Consider the following 16399-nt stretch of genomic DNA (forward strand, 5'->3'; position numbering starts at 1 on the left):
AGTGTCAATAGAGGCACTAGCATGTATTGTAGTAGGTGGGACTACACATTCTGTTACCATTGGCCGAATTCGGACTCTCCAGAGCTGAGCGAGAGAGAAAAGAAGACTCAGCTCAAATTGTCATATCTGCTGTGTTCCACTTCTTGACTTACTTACTACATCAATCGACACAACACGTTCTTTCTTAATTCAATGCCATCATGACTAGGCCAGGCCAAGTTGCTAGTTGGTATCTGATTGAGGTTAAATAATTGACACTATCCCACCCACTGCACTGCCACTGGCACCATGCATGTGCATTATACTGCCTGGAGTACATGCACTATTCCTCTACGGACTAGATCTAGAGTCCTTCTACTAGTAAATGCCAGATTAGGACACTGGAATTGTCACTGACATTGGACTGTGATATTCTTTTGACATTGTCATCATTATTGACATTGTCATCATCATGGTCATGTAAATATATTCTGAAAGACTTCAGTCTTTTCGGGGAATTGGGGATTCCATTCCTGGCATGGTATGGTGTAACTAAATAAAATATTAATGCGAACATGCAGATAATCATGATTCAAGTCTTCACAATTTTGCATGATATGGAATTAAGATTTTGATCCACTTGGCACCTGTTCTCTTTGCTTATCAATGATAAAAAATAAAACTAATGAATAAATTTGCGCTATTATTACTCTAGTATTATAATAAAGAATAACTTTCTCACAAGAAGAATCATAACCATGTAATACAAGGAAGTGTATACAACCACACGCGTGTGGACGTGTGTGTACATGTTGCACACACTGGGGGCTTTATTGCGTAGCGCGGAACACGAAGGTTAATCTAGAAGGTAGGCTCATTGCGTGTTGAAGTGGCCGCACACAGCGTGTTCCCCGCTACGCAATGGAGATTCTCCGTGTGTGTGGTATGTACACACGCGTCCACGAGTGTGGCTGTATCCAGCGACTCTGGCCATGGCTACAGCCACACTCCTGTGGCTGGATGGTAAAGACACACGCGTGTGGTTGTATACACTGCCTTTAACACAAAGCATTGCTTCGCATATGTACCTGTTGTACATAGACCCTATTCCATCTTTAATAGTTTAGAGTGATGCAGAGGTCCATGGTATCATTGGTAGTTTGAGAAGACAAAGTGTAAAATATCATGCATTGGATTTGTTGCTTGGTGGTATATTGAATGTGAAACCCAAGGTATTTTCTCATGAATGGATGTATATACTTAATCAGGATGAGCTTAATAATTGAATACCTGTATTGTATATTGGCTCCTGGAATCCATTCCTGTGATTGTGAATACCAAGTTTCCTTTTTCCCAATCATTTCTCCTCAGAAGCCAACCCTGATTCGGCCAAGTTTAGAGTTCCGACAAAGGAGATCAAATCCCCAATGGACATCAGGAAGTGGCAAACATCACAGGTGAATACTGACTGCAAAGGTCTTGTGAAATGTGTACATGACACCTTTTGCTAGCCTTATGAGTCACATCTTCGACAAAGTAGAAGTACAGAGAATGGCTTTCGGAGCTGCTGCATCTATGCAGGGAACCCTGTTATGATGAGATCACTGGGACTGCCAGTTTTGAATTTGATTTTGATTTGATTTATTCTTTGTATGCCATTGCTTTACAATTGCATCATTTTTCAGCAATTTCATTTACATTGTACATGGCAATTACACAGTATGGTTATTTTGTACAATTTTAAAAATTTTTGTTACATATATCAGGGCTCCACACTAACTTTTATTTTTGGTGGCCCAAAGACAAACATCTGACCTTTTTTGGTGGCCCGATCAGGCCACCAAATTCTTCATTTCTGAAATTTTGGTGGCCCGACTTGCGTTTTTGGTGGCCCCGGGCCACCGGGCCACCGTTAGTGTCGAGCCCTGCATATATGCATCTGTAAATGTAGTCACATGCGTTACATCCTATTTTCCATACAGAGCGAGTGCCAAGAATAAGCACAAAGCTTTACTTTTTGTCAACAGATAATGCATTTGTGATAAAACAAGGGGGTCCAATATGATTTTTTCCTCATTGGTACCTCATTGTAAATTATGTAATTGTACTGAAAAAGAGACCTAAATACAGAAATGGACAATCGGGACCACTGAATTAACCTTCTTAAAGGTGGTAACTCCTCGTGAGCGAGCTCGTTTATAGCAGAGTTTCCTTGTATGTATGTATGTGAAATGTCGGCAAATACTTACCAGTAAATGTTATTGAGAGCTCGCTGTGGCTCAGTGGAAACAAACTATGGACTCTCAAGTATAAGGTCCCTGGATCAAGCCCACCAGCAGCAAGGGTCTGTGCCTGTTCTGCAAAAGTTTTTGTATTGCACACCACAACCTTTTCAGGATTAAGCACATTTTTTATTGAGACCACAAAATACACAAGAAACTTTGCATCCTTTTGGGGGGACAGTCATCTATCACTGGCTCAGTCATCAACACATATCTGCCTTGCCATCAAATGGCTCAGGTTTGAGTCCCTGTGAGTCCAGCCAAGCAATGTCATATTGTGTTGTCATGCCATCTCCTCTTGTAAGAGGCAAAACACTCTGTCCCTCAGATAGGACAACAAAAAATAGACACATCCCATTTGAGAACAAGTCACAACCCACACACATATAATATCCCGCTTCATTCATTCATCACAAGGGTGCAAACCCGATGAAGAAGTCTTTGGGACCTGTGAAGCAATTTTAAGAGTAGTTGAAGCTGGGACTGAGAACCACAGAAATAGAATGAGAAATTACAAATATTGTTCCATTAGTTTTCAGGGGAAAAAAAGTTTATATTATCCCCTGTACATTGTATGAGATTACATGTATATGGAGGGCATTTATGTCTTGGGAGGCAATATTTTCACAAGTTGCTGATGTTGCAAATACCAGTTGACTTGCAAAATTCTTGGAAATACAATCACCCTTGAATATACAGCATTTTCAGTAGCCACAGGGAAAGATTTTGTATCACACGGCAGGCATGTATGTATGAGCATTGCACTGTACAAGCATCCTGTTCTTCTCTAATAATTTCAGAGTAAACTTTGCTTTCGGTACCCGATGTGTATTTGGTCATAAGCTTGATGTCTACTGGTATACATACTTAATTTGAATATTGAAGCAACTGTATAATCAGGATCTACTGTTCAGTGAACCCATTATATGGCATAATGCAGTGGAATGAAAAGTGATCTATCTGTCAATAGATTAATGTGTATTGAGTATTTTTAGTCTGTGCTGTATGCCCTGAATAGCATCTGCATAGTTTTGTAGCTCTCATTAGAAAAAAAAGAAGAAGTATTGTTTATATTGCAAGTTTGCCTATCAAGGTGCATTATTTGTTTTGTTTTTGGTAATAGGTATGTGACAATTACCAAGAATAAAAAGTTATTGAGCTACAATTGCGTTTGTCAAACTTCCTTTAGAAAATCTTGAAACCCGACACTACTGGAGGGTAAGATTTTCTCCCTCATATTATCACTTAATCTGTATAATCTTGTAAATTGTCTCGTGAGAAAATTTGTTGAAGAAAATAAAACATTAGTAACTCAATTGATTTCATAACCACCTGATTTCCATTTCTGCAGGCGTATGCTGACTATCTAGTCTTCTTATCGACATTGAATGAAGCTGTCAAAGGAACGACACTGACGGAGGAGTGTTCGCAGTCTGCTGTAAGTAATGTAGCTATCTTTATGATCGATTACATAGTGTGATATTGCATCACAAAGCCAACAAAAAGTTGTAGTTGTGATTTTTGTCTTTGTGTATGTGTTCAGGTCAAGTTTTAGTAGGGGAGATTTAGAATGTGACATTGGTATGTGACTCGTCAAAATTTGGCTGTTCTTAGCACACGTTATGAAGGAATGTTAGCAAACCTTACCTGCAGGACTGTTACACTGCTTTCCTAGGGCTCCCACACCAATTTGTGTTTTTGATGTGTGCTGACTAGAGAGGGGATTAAAAACTACTGGTACATCATAACTGCTGTGAAGAAATGATTGCATTTCCCTGAGCATAGCACATTCATTGGGCATATAGTATTCATAATTATAAATATCAAAGCTAATATTGACTGTTCAAACTTTTCTTAAGGTATGCTTGCACCCTGTAATCCACCTCTTTGGTAAAAATGAAGGGGGAAAAAACCAAACACCATCAGATGGCAGTGTGGGAATATGTAGGCTACAAACTGTGAGGCTGGTTGGTGTAATGTACGGTACATTTGTCTTGGAGCATGCAATATTCTGGATTTAATATCCATACTTCCAGAGTTGTATGTGAGCATTTTTTTCCCTCTGCAAAGATTCAACATGTTCAGTTTCTCTTGACCCATTTAGATCACAGCCCCATATCAAAAAAGCCTTCAGCGATTTCAAGAATTGTTTCTGGGCACAGGTCTGCTGCTATTCTGTTTATACTGTCTACACATACAGCTGTCCAGGAATTAACCTTAACCTTTTTGTTGGTCACCTTTAATCAATCAAACTCCATGTATGCGTGACTGTTAATCAGCTTACAGTATGCAGTAAGCCATTGAAACTAAATCATGAAACATTTGTCAACTAGAACCTATTTTACAGATTCAGAGAGTTTCCTTTTTTAATTGTACATGCTGTGATGTTTCTCTGCATTTCATGATTTTTCTTTCATCCTTACCCTTATTGTTCTTTCTTCTTCTTCTTCTCTTTTTCACCAATTCCCACCATTCATCCCATCCCCAATCTCTCCTCTGATCCACAGACCTGTGAGAAAGTCCTTTCATTGCTCGACGACCTGAAGAAGTGGGTAGACGAGATTCCACCCGTGGATCAGCCCCAGAGGTTTGGCAACATGGCGTACAGGACGTGGCATCAAAAGCTCCAAGATGTGAGAATTTGAGAGCTTGTGTTGGGTGATCACAGTACAGACTGTAAGGAAATATAAATTAAACACAGTATATAATTGCTACAACATCATTATCAATTGATTTTGTAGAATGATTTTTACATGACTGCTAATGAAGCAAAAAATGTTTGTCAGCAAACAGTCGCTGGACTGATGGCTTTAAAGGAATGGTGTAGTTTTGGTTGAGACCTGGCTTCATGTTTCTAATTTTATTTTGGTGAGATAAGGAGAAACCTCTTATGAAACATGAAAGAGCATGTAATTTCAAGGTTAATTCAACGTTTACTTGATGATAATTGGTTCTGAAATGGCTGAGTTATTCAAAACAGAGCGATCCTAATAAGAGGTGGGACCTACCCTTCATGAGGATCGCTTTGTGTTACTTTGTGTTTGGATATCAGCCATTTCAAAACTGATTATCATTAAATAAACTTTGAATTCCTCTTAAAATGGTATGATCTCTAACATATCAAACACGGTTTCTCACTATCTCACAATCAGTTAAAAGCGCGATATCCTCATCTCCACCAATACTATACCATCCCTTTAAAGACCCATCTAGAGGACTAGGCAATAGGGATAACGTGCCTTGCCTAGCTACTAGGGGTACAACTGCTGCAGCCAGGGGACTTGAACCAGGGACCTCTGATTTTACAGTCCATTGTCTTGTCCACTGAGCCACGACCGCAGAGAGTTGCAGTCAGGTGAACATTGATATCAATGGTCATACCATGATCCTGGATTGAGAGTAGTGCTTATGTTCATCAGGTGCAACTCCAGATAGCACAGAGCCACAAATTGATAGGTCATTATCTTACTATCACGTGATGATAAGGTATACAACATGTGATGACGAAAAGCAGAGATGAACATATTTTCATACTGGCTCTATCAGCCATTTTGGAAAGTCATGCTCTCCCAGAGTAATGTAGTGCAGACAGTAGAAAATGACTGTATGTTCTTTGGTGTGGTTCAGATGAATCTTTTCTAAAATTGATGCCATTTTCTTGTACATGCTTCTTTCACTTGCAAAATTCCCAAACATATTTTCATGTTGCATTGAGAAATTGCTGTTGTATCAGTGGCTGCCGTGTATCATTTGATTTGCTGTAAACCCGCTTATTGCTGTATGAATAATAGTGTTAACAAAAGGCTCTTTGTCTAGTCCGCGACACTATTGGTGATAATATCAAGGAAATATTATTTGGCCATATGTTTCATTCTGTCATGTCAGTACCCATCTTTGGAGCACCCATCATTGGAGCACTCTTATTGCATAACTACAATATATGCGACTAATGTGAAGGAAAATTGTGCATATCAAATCTCTGCTGTACTTTCAGTACATTACTATTTTAATCCCAAAATAGATGTGGTACTAAACTATAACATATCAACTGCCCCCCCTCCCACCCCACCCCAAATGAACAGAATGCTGAGGCTCTGATCCTGAGGTTGCTGCCGGAGAGCCTTAGGGAGGCCACACAGGAGCTCAAGCCCTACCTGACGGACAGCTTCGGGAACTACACCCGGATCGACTACGGGACGGGGCACGAGATGGCCTTCGCCACCTTCCTCTGCTGCCTGTGCAAGCTGAACGTCTTACCGCCCTCTGACTCCCAGGCGCTGGTACTCAGAGTCTTTACAAGGTACCACCAGAGGGTTCTGAAGTGTTCAGGATGGTTGGGGGTTTGTTGTCTGAGAAGTGACGGCACGTTAGCAGAAGTTGATACAGTGGACTCCCGTTATAACGAAATCCTCGGGACCGGTAGTTTTCTTTCAATATATCAAAATTTCGTCATAACCGAACAAATAAGCAATAGAAAACATAGAGCTGATAATGTGTGGGTCCAAATCTTTATTTTATCGTAACTGGAATTTTGTTGTAGCCATGTTCGTTGTAATGGGAGTGCACTGTATTTCTCAAAGTAGCATTGTTTCAGGTTTTAGTTGAAAATTATTTATTTTTTGAAAGTTGGAGAGGTAGTAGTAGTAGTAGTAGTAGTAGTAGTAGTAGTAGTAGTAGTGGTAGTGGTGGTAGTAGTGGTAGTGGTAGTAGTAGTGGTAGTAGTAGAGTAATAGTAGTTGAAGTAGTAAAAGAAGAAGTAGAAGAAGTAGTAGTAGTTGTAGATGTAGTAGAGTTGGTACCAGTGGTAGTAGTTGTTTTAGTTGTAGTTGCTTGAGTAGTGATAGTTGTACCAGTAGTATGAACACCATTAATTCCTTTTATTTGTTTTTCCTTTGTTTTTATGCCTCCGCCATGAAGTGGTGCCGGAGGCATTATGTTTTCGGGTTGTCCGTCCTGCCCTCTGTCCATCCGTAATTGATTTTGTGGACAGCGTAACTAAAAAACCTTTTGAGGTATCCTAATGAAACTTGGCATGTATGTGTATGAGGGGGTGAAGTTGTGCCTACCAACTTTTGGGTACACATTCTCTAGGTCAATGGTCAAAAGGTCAAGGTGAAATGCTCAAAATTTCACTATTTTCCCCAGATCTATGCAATGCCCAAAGATATTTTTATGAAACTTAGTGTATACATGTAATACCCAATTAAGATTATCTGGCGAGGGTTTCGAGTCATGAGGTCAAAGGTCAAAGGTCAATTGAAAATGTTAGATTTCACCTTTTTCTCCATATCTTGCAAGTGGTTCAAGGTAACTTCCTTGAACATAGTATATATACAAATACTGACTGGCAGTGATTATCTTGGGAATTTTGGGTTCATGGGTTCAAAGGTCAGGGGGTCAAAGGTCAAGGTCAACTCTTTAAAATTTTACTATTTCCCTCATATTTATGCAATGCCTGCAGGACTTTTTTTGAAACTTGGTGTATACATGTATTACCCAATAGAGATTCTCTGGGATTTTTTTTAGCCTCAAAGGTCAAAAGATCAAAGATCAAGTGAAAGTGCTAAATTTCACTTCTTCCTCCGTATCTCGAAAGTGACTCATGGTGTCATCACGAAACTTAGTACATATTTATGCATTTTCTGCCTGACAGTGATTCTCTTATGAATTTTAGGGTCAAAGGTCAAGGGTTAAAGGCCAGGTGAAAATGGTAACAATTTACTATTCAATACAGAAATTGCACTTTTTCTCCATGCCTTGAAAATTGTTCAATGCATAAACTTATAAAAGGGTCAAAGTCAAGAAAAAGTCCTCAAATCCCCAAATGCACGCTCTCCCATTCATCCAATCAAACCTAGGTCAAGGAAGGTGAACATTCAACGCATTTGTGACAAATGTGTCATTTTAACATTTTGCCAATTATGTGAAACTTTCATCACACATTGTCCACATGTACTATATACCTATAAGGAGAATCATGCATTCATCTAAACACTCAATATTCAGGTATCTTGAGTTAACGAGAAAGCTGCAGACCACATACAACATGGAGCCAGCAGGGAGCCAGGGCGTGTGGGGTCTCGATGACTTCCAGTTCCTCCCCTTCTACTGGGGTAGCGCACAACTCATCGGTAAGGTCCTTCAGCCGCTCCCAAAATGTTGCAGCCAAGCCCATTTCAACTGCTAGAAACACTTCTCTAGTATTGATGTGCAGTTTTTGCAAGACGAGTTCTCAAGATGTAGTGGCTGTGCGTCATATGCATTCCTTGAAATTTCTGAGAAATATCATATTCAGATGGACTGCAACTTCAGCTCCATATGTTGAAAAACTTGTCTTGTCAATTAAACCAGAATACTCGATGCAATGTTTGGATGTGCATTCATTTAGAAATCTGAAAAGTTTTGTCTGAAAGTACCTCGAAGATGCCTCCAATATTCACACAGGAAATGTAATCATCTAATTGCTAATCATAGGACAGTTTAATCCAGAACTTGATATACACTTTGCTTTGTCATAAAGTTTTGTGCAGGTAACTTCCCTACCCCCCCCCCCCCCCCCCCAGCATGCTAGAGGGCTTTTAGTCAGAACAGAATTAATTTTCAGAAGAAGCAGATCTTGTAAAGGTAGTCACCAACATTTGCAAGTCATCCTGATTATCACAAAGTTGATCTGATGTTAGCATTTACTTACTCTTGCTTCGATGAGATGAGACTCTGTCTGGAACTGGAACTGTAAAAAAAAAAAAAATGCTCCCAACACAAGCACACACGCACACATGCATAAAAAGATGATTATCCTTGATTGTTCCTCTAGTTTCTACTCGCCAATTCTTTTCTGCCTTGTGTGTGATTGGCATTTAGTCTGTTCTTGATCTCCAAAATGCTTTGTAAATCAGGACTTACCAACCTTTTTTCCTGTCTGTGAAATCAAATATTGTGAAGGTTCTTGGACATTTACCCCAGACCCTTCCCCTGATCCTAATCCTAATCCTAATCCTGAACCTTATACTAACCCCAATCCAAATTCTAATCTTAACATAACCCTAACCCTAATCTTTACTCTTACCCTATCACTATTCGGTATTTATCTGGGAGTAATTGTCCTTGGGGTAATTGTCCTGATATGATTGTGAAGCTGTCTTGTAAAGTGCTAGCATTTATCTTCTCTTTTCTCTTTGTCTCATCGCAGATCATCCCACCCTCATCCCGAAACATATTCCGGAAACAAGGTTTGGGGCAGAGAAAGATAAATATATGTTCTGCGGCTGCATCGATTTCATCAATTCAGTAAGTCGTCGGGATGCAGGTATCACAGTAAGGTCCAAGTAATGGCAGAGTGTCTGGAATTACTGGTAGATTTTAAAGGGTAATTCCAGCCTATTGTAAGTATGTCTGAAGAGAGAGAACAAAATCTTTTTTTTTTGTAGGACAATGATGAAAATTTAATCGAAATGAGATAAAAATGAGATAAAAATGAGGGAAGTTTGTAAACAGTATATTTTCCGTAATCTTTGCCAAAACAGATCTTGAGCAGTTGATGCGATTATGCAAATGATGTCATTACCTCACTATTTTCCATTGATCACTGACAAAAATTAAATGTTCTGCTCTAAAAGTGTGAAACATAATGTTATTCTTGCTTCTTAAATTTTACTATTCTTTGTAGTACGGAATTGCCTTCCAAATATTTTGTTTTCTTTGATGTGGCTGTTGTGGTTTTGTTTTGTATTCTAACAGGGAGAATAGTGGAAAGCAGTGCTCCGTAATATGTAAAGATTGATAAGTGAGCTCCCTTGGCAGTCAACGTAACACTCATTGAACATCATTCATAAAAGGGGCTTAAATCAAATCCGAGGTTTAAATTTGGTCTTCTGACTAAGACAAGCGCAAAATAGATATTCCTTACACCTGTGCATGTCAATGTCTGTACAGTATTATAGATGTCTGACGGTGCACGTGACATGTCATGCGCATTTACGCTGCCCAAATTTTCACCGTTTTGAATTTTTGCCAACATTTAAGAGTTCTGATTGGCTGTTTCCCAAGTCTCATTCTATACATCAACATTCTATTAAAAAGTGCAACTATTTATTAATTTTTTTCTTATGAGAGGGCCCAGAGGATGAAATGAATTTCACTACGTACTTGTCATGTTAGAATGTACAGCAAAATAAGGAAGGGGTTAATAACGAGAAAAAAATGACATTTCACAGTCGTTTGTCATAATAGGATGTTTTGTGTATGTGTCTGTGTGTCTGTGATACTGTTTATAGTGGAGTTACTGCTCTCTATAAAGTCGCAGTAAGATTCACGTTTCATGCTACCATTCATCAAATTTGAGTGATTTAGAGTAAGCCACTCTATACTACTTGAATGTTAAGTTTGAGTTAAAATACGATCAGCTGGCACATGTTGATATCGGCCAGAATAAAAAATTAATATAGAGGTAAAAACCTACATGCGGGATATTTTCACTTGGGTTGAGAACAGCAAGCACAGGGGATTGGAAGGGAGTTGATTAGAGGAATGGAATTTGGATTTGAAAGTGAGTTATGGTCCACTTTCGTAACCTCAGATGAAGACGGGCCCGTTTGCAGAACACTCCAACATCCTATGGGGAATCAGCAGCGTCCCTCACTGGCAGAAAGTCAATCAGGGTCTTCTGAAGATGTACAAGGCTGAGGTTTGAAAGTCGATGTGATTTGATTGTTGACAGTTATAATTATGTTAATGTTGGTGGTGATGATAATGATGATAATAGTAGTAAAAATAACAGCGACGATGATAATAATGTTATTAATGCTTCTAACAATAATGAAATCATTGGTTGAGAATGAAAAGGGCGTGAAGTTGCCTCAAATACTATGGATTTAGTGGCAACGTATGCCCTCCTCATTCTCACTTGACAAAATAGTGATATGATACATTGTATTAGTAATAATTGTGATGAAAATAAAACAATCATGGGAAAGTTATAATGGTAGGGATTGTAAGATAGACCTGTCAAGATAGCACAGTAGCAGTGAAAATGTAACTTTTTTGGTTGGTCATGATGTTCTCGTGTATCAAAGTGTTTATCAGATTTCTTTAGAAGGTTCTTCAAAATTGATCGCTTAAAACTTATAGGAGCATGATTAATTGATTGCCCTGCCAGGTGTATCATAGAGCTTGATGGTGAAAAGATGTCTTTGCTCTAGCTCAAGGCTCAAGATTGCTTCTGAAATAGTGTTCTATCCCGTCACCAAGGCGACGTAACTGCGTGCATTTCAGACCACCTCCCTTCATCTCCTCCCCTCCTCCTCCAGGTGCTGTCCAAGTTTCCTGTCATCCAACATCTACCCTTCGGGAGCATCATGTCCATCGCAGCGGGCAAGAACGTATCAAGCTGAAGCACGCCCTCACCCGGTGACTCGGTCATCTGAGAATACTACGTGATGAGGGTGCTTCACCCCCATGCCAGGTAAGAGAAGGGGGGAAACCCCAGTGAAATAATGCCATTTTATCACTAATGTGCATGCAACAGACCAAAACTAAGATTTCTTGAAATAACTTGCAACTTGGGACACAAGAGATGTTGGTAAAGACTGCTTTTGTGTGTTTTGCGATTTTATTTTACATGCCCTCTAAGGAAGCACATAATTACATATATAGCAAGCTGCTTTGGGATGGTTGGTTTGAAGTCCTTGAGGAAAGACCAGGCAGTGACAATAAGGTGTCTTGCCAAGGAGCACCACTGCTGCGACCAATGGACTCAAACGAGAGACCTCATGATTTAAAATGTGTTTTCTTATCCACTGAGCTACTATGACCAAATTGTAGCCTCTTTCAGTAAGACTTGTTCCAAAAGAGGTTGGTCTTTCAGTCATCGTGGAGGAGAGTTGTGATGTGTGAAGTCTTTAAAGAGGGACAAAGATGAATTGAGTGTCTCACAAAGTTTACTGGTGCCAAATATCAGTAAAAATGCTGTCTCCAGTCACCTAACATTGTCCAAGAGAAGGTTAGCCTATGAGTCACTGTGCAAGAGAGTTGCAATGCATGTTGAGGCAGGCAAGGTGGTTGTCTTACAAAATTCACCTGGTACCAAATACAAGTGTACCAGTCGATATAATAATCAGATTTTCCTGATATTGTCCAAGAGAAATAAGTCTATAAATCACTGTGCAGGAGAGTTGTAATGCATGGTGTTTGCCTAGTAGGAGACAGACAAATTGGTACCGGTAGTCTCACAAAGTACCCCCTGGTACCAAATACCAGTACATATGATAACCTTCTTTACCTGACATTATCCCATAATCCTCCTATTGCTGTGCAGGATAGTTGTTATGCATGATGTTTTCTTGAGGTGGAAGACAGACAGCTAATTGCCTTTTTCAAATTTTGCTGGTACCAAATACCAGTTGGAATAGTGTACCTCTATCGCTGCCCAGGCAGTGTTATCAAGCACCATCTTGTTCAGTTGTGGTGATGTGGTATTCTTTCATTCCTACCACACGTGACTGGCTTCTAGCTGGAGCAGGAGTTTCACGCCTAAGCAGTGGGGCTAGCACCACCCCCTATCCCCCCCCCCCTCCTGTTGTATGCTTAGAACTAATGGACTAGGATAGAATATCTATCTGTTAGTCTCTTTTTAGGCTTGGAGCAGATCTTAACCTCCAAGGTTGTTTTACACAGTGGACTTATGTTATAGAGATTATTGTTATGACAAACAATCATTGAAATGGGGGTTGACCGAAAGTACAAAGTTTCGTCGTATTCAATTGATTTTTCAAAACACAATACAACAAAATTTTTACAGGTCCCAAAGAGTAATCTTCTCTGTCATTCGAGCTTTCTTTTGGTCGTATGTAATTGTTTATTTGAATGCTCATGTATCAAAAGCCCTTCGATCACCAGGTTCATAACTGATTGGCAACTAGATATTAAAAGATGAAAGTTAATATTCCTGTTTGCATTCCCCCCTCCCCTTGATTTAGTGCAGATTAAATGAATCTAAGAAGATGCAGGTAACCGTTCTCCATTGATAAGATGTGCAGGGAAATTCAGGGTTGCCCATTTAAGGATGACTAAACGATGATTTCTGCAGCAAATATCCCCAAGACTTTACGGGTTATTACACATGACATCAGTTGTGTGGGGGGAGGTGGAAATAGAACTACTACCACCCATACATTTCCCCCCTTCCTCCCTCCCTCCCTCCCTCCAGCTACTGCTCCAAAGTTGCGTCAGCCTTCTTTCAAAGGCTAGCACAACTCTCCATCATGCCCACACAGGAGAGTGCAATGTTGCTAGAAAAGTTGTCCCTCCAAAAATAAACCGGGGGTGCCCAGACGGGGCAATAATACCGCTTTCACCACAAACCAATCATGTTGTCTGTGACGTTTCCTTTCCCCTGCGGCGTTGTGTAATTGTGTTTTTCCTGTGGCGACAGCCTACCCAATAACACAGGAGTATGGTGTCAATGTGACTATAACTCACTCATTTTCTCTCTCTCTCTCTCTCTCTCTTTTCCCCTTTCTGTACATAAAGATAGATAGCGATATAGATACATTGTAGATAGATAGATAGGTAGATAGATAGATACATACATACATACATGTAGATAGATAGATACACTGTAGATAGACAGATGGATGAATAGATAGGTAGTCTGGTGTCACTGTGACTAACTCACATTTTTTTCTTTCTCTGTCTTTATATACGTATAAATAGTACGATTGATAGATAGATAAGCAGATAAATAGGTAAAATAAATTAACGAATGAATGAATAAATAAATGAATAAAAAAGTCAAGAGAGAACTAGAGATGATTTATAGACATAAATAGCATGTGCATGTATATTCATATCTCAGTTTCTTGACATTATATCTCTTGTTGCATCAGATAGATTTCATTCATCTGTAAGAAATCAATTGAGCACCTTTGAAGACAGTGTCAAAATACTGTTGCTCACACTATATCCCCCCCCCCCCCCTTCCATGGGAAAGGGAGACACATAATTAGCACCATTGCCAACACATTATTCACCTCAAGGTTCAGAACTAATGGAACACAAAGTTCGTGATGTGGATTATTGTGTATTTGTGGAGGAAGAACAAAACTTATTTCTGAGAATCATTCCATTATGGTTTCATTTGACCCCAGCCCATTCAAAAAGAGATAGATAATGAATATGTATAGATAGATGAAATAGTGATTAGGGAAACCAGAGAAATGTTGCATGTTTTATTCAAGTCTTCCACTTCTTGTCTTTATGTTTTCCAGATGAAGCAAGTCATCCTTGAAATGAATGTATAGTAGATTTTAAAATTTGATTATTTTCAAGATTATCCTCCAAAATTAAATCTCGTGCTCTTGTGAGCCTGAAACCTCATTCCGTCTTTTATCAAGATTCTGCTCTTCTATCTATCCATCCATCTATTTATCTATCTATCTATCTATCTATCTATCTCTTTCTCTATCTATCTATCTATTTATAAATCTATTAGTGGAAAAGTGAGCAAAGAAAATGGGATTCCATCGGGATTCGAATCCCGATGGAATCCCATTTTCTTTGCTCACTTTTCCACTAATAATTTATATTCTTTCTGGTCAGTTTATTCTGTCTTTATTTATTTATAAATCTATCTATCTCTGTCTATCTATCTCTATCTATATATCTATCTATCTATCTCTTTCTCTATCTATCTATTTATCTATCTATCTATCTCTGTCTATCTATCTATCTATCTCTATCTATCTCTATCTATCTCTATCTATCTATCTATCTATCTATCTATCTTTCCTTCTTCATTTTCTTTTTTCTTTTCCTTCACCTCTACCTTCACTTTCTCATCTCATCTCTGGTTCAGGTACAAATGCTTTTGAATTTCCGTGTGTTTTACAACAAATTCAATATCTGCGCCGATGTGTAAGAGAATACCATTTACCCAACTCGGCTAGAGTCATGGTTCTGATCAAAATTACCATATTGTATGTATCGCTGCTAAAAGTACCAGAAACTTTACTATCTAGACCCTTTCAACAAGCAACCATTAGCTTACAGGGTGATTCATTTCAAGTATTTAGTGAAACGATTAAACTGGAAAACATTTACAAATTTTCATGATCTAAAGCACAAAGAAGACAACATCTTTCTGAAGTTGTCAAAAAAAAAAATGGTGCAGCTTATTCTCCAAGTGCAGTTTATTAGTTCTTTTGAGACAAGTAGCTTGTAGACTCAAGAATATTGCTGCTCGAATCATCCGAGAGGCCCCAGAGAAGCTTGAAATCACGAACGAATGCCTTTCTCCCTCAATTGAGTCAATTTCCTGTGTTTGGCGTTGCCATGGCGAGCAGTGACAATGAATGAATCTTGCTGATATCTCCAGTGGATTATGCGAATTTCGTGATATCCTGTGAGAAATTCAGAGACATCTGGGGAGACTGATTTAAAGCTTGCTATCTTGGGCTCGGGATCGTTGCGATGTATTTCTCTCTTTTTGAAAAAGAGGGGGAAAAAATGAGAAAAAAAAACAGCAACTAGTAGGGAAACCTTATAATCAGTTTATCGTTCCAGTGAGAACACTGAAATATTCTGGGGATAAACAGATTTAGGCAATGTGAAACATACCCATAGAGCTTGATGCTAACTTTTCCCTCTGGTGGCCCGCTCGAGTTACTAAAGTCACTAGATTGAAATGTTGGTGGCCCGAAAAAGAAATGCAGGAGCGCTAAATGAAAGGAAGCATAGCAATCTATTTTTGAATCTTAGCTGCCTGCTCAAATAGTGAACTAGTGTTTCAAAGAAATCAGTAAAATCAGTGGAGTGATTACAACAGATCAGGAGAATTTTCAACTGACATGTTCAAATAGTTACTACCAGTAGTCAAGACTGTTTGAATATCTGTAAACAGCATCCAATTTGATATAGTTTTATTAGCAGTTCTTTGTATGTATTGCAGCCTCATGGCCATCACTGGGCTTATGTAGAACTTCCTTTTTGTGGCTGATTTTGTTGCCAGACAAAAAGACGATGTGATCTCCTTAGACATTGTTTGATGGAACTGACTTCCTCTGTCTCATTGGATGTGTAAGAACATATCACCCTCGATGCACATTACGCAGACTCATTAAGGCATATGTATTTTGAGACTTTGC

General features: G+C 39.1%; 1 protein-coding gene across 1 annotated transcript in view; it reads left to right on the plus strand.

Moving 5' to 3' along the window:
- The first annotated feature begins 971 nt into the window (after positions 1 to 971).
- LOC139722010 (serine/threonine-protein phosphatase 2A activator-like) overlaps positions 972 to 16399 on the plus strand; it is a 32931-nt gene continuing 17503 nt past the window's right edge. Inside the window, exons 1-9 of the mRNA XM_071633337.1 lie at positions 972 to 1002; positions 1351 to 1436; positions 3613 to 3699; positions 4769 to 4894; positions 6344 to 6561; positions 8268 to 8392; positions 9451 to 9548; positions 10837 to 10944; positions 11567 to 11721. Of these exons, the coding sequence (XP_071489438.1) occupies positions 972 to 1002; positions 1351 to 1436; positions 3613 to 3699; positions 4769 to 4894; positions 6344 to 6561; positions 8268 to 8392; positions 9451 to 9548; positions 10837 to 10944; positions 11567 to 11650 (963 nt within the window). The 3' untranslated portion in view covers positions 11651 to 11721. The remainder of the gene's footprint in view (positions 1003 to 1350; positions 1437 to 3612; positions 3700 to 4768; positions 4895 to 6343; positions 6562 to 8267; positions 8393 to 9450; positions 9549 to 10836; positions 10945 to 11566; positions 11722 to 16399) is intronic.

Source organism: Diadema antillarum, unplaced genomic scaffold (assembly GCF_040938485.1).
Source record: "Diadema antillarum isolate AM-2024a unplaced genomic scaffold, OU_Dant_1.0 scf00000155, whole genome shotgun sequence".
In the NCBI taxonomy this organism is placed as follows: domain Eukaryota; kingdom Metazoa; phylum Echinodermata; class Echinoidea; order Diadematoida; family Diadematidae; genus Diadema; species Diadema antillarum.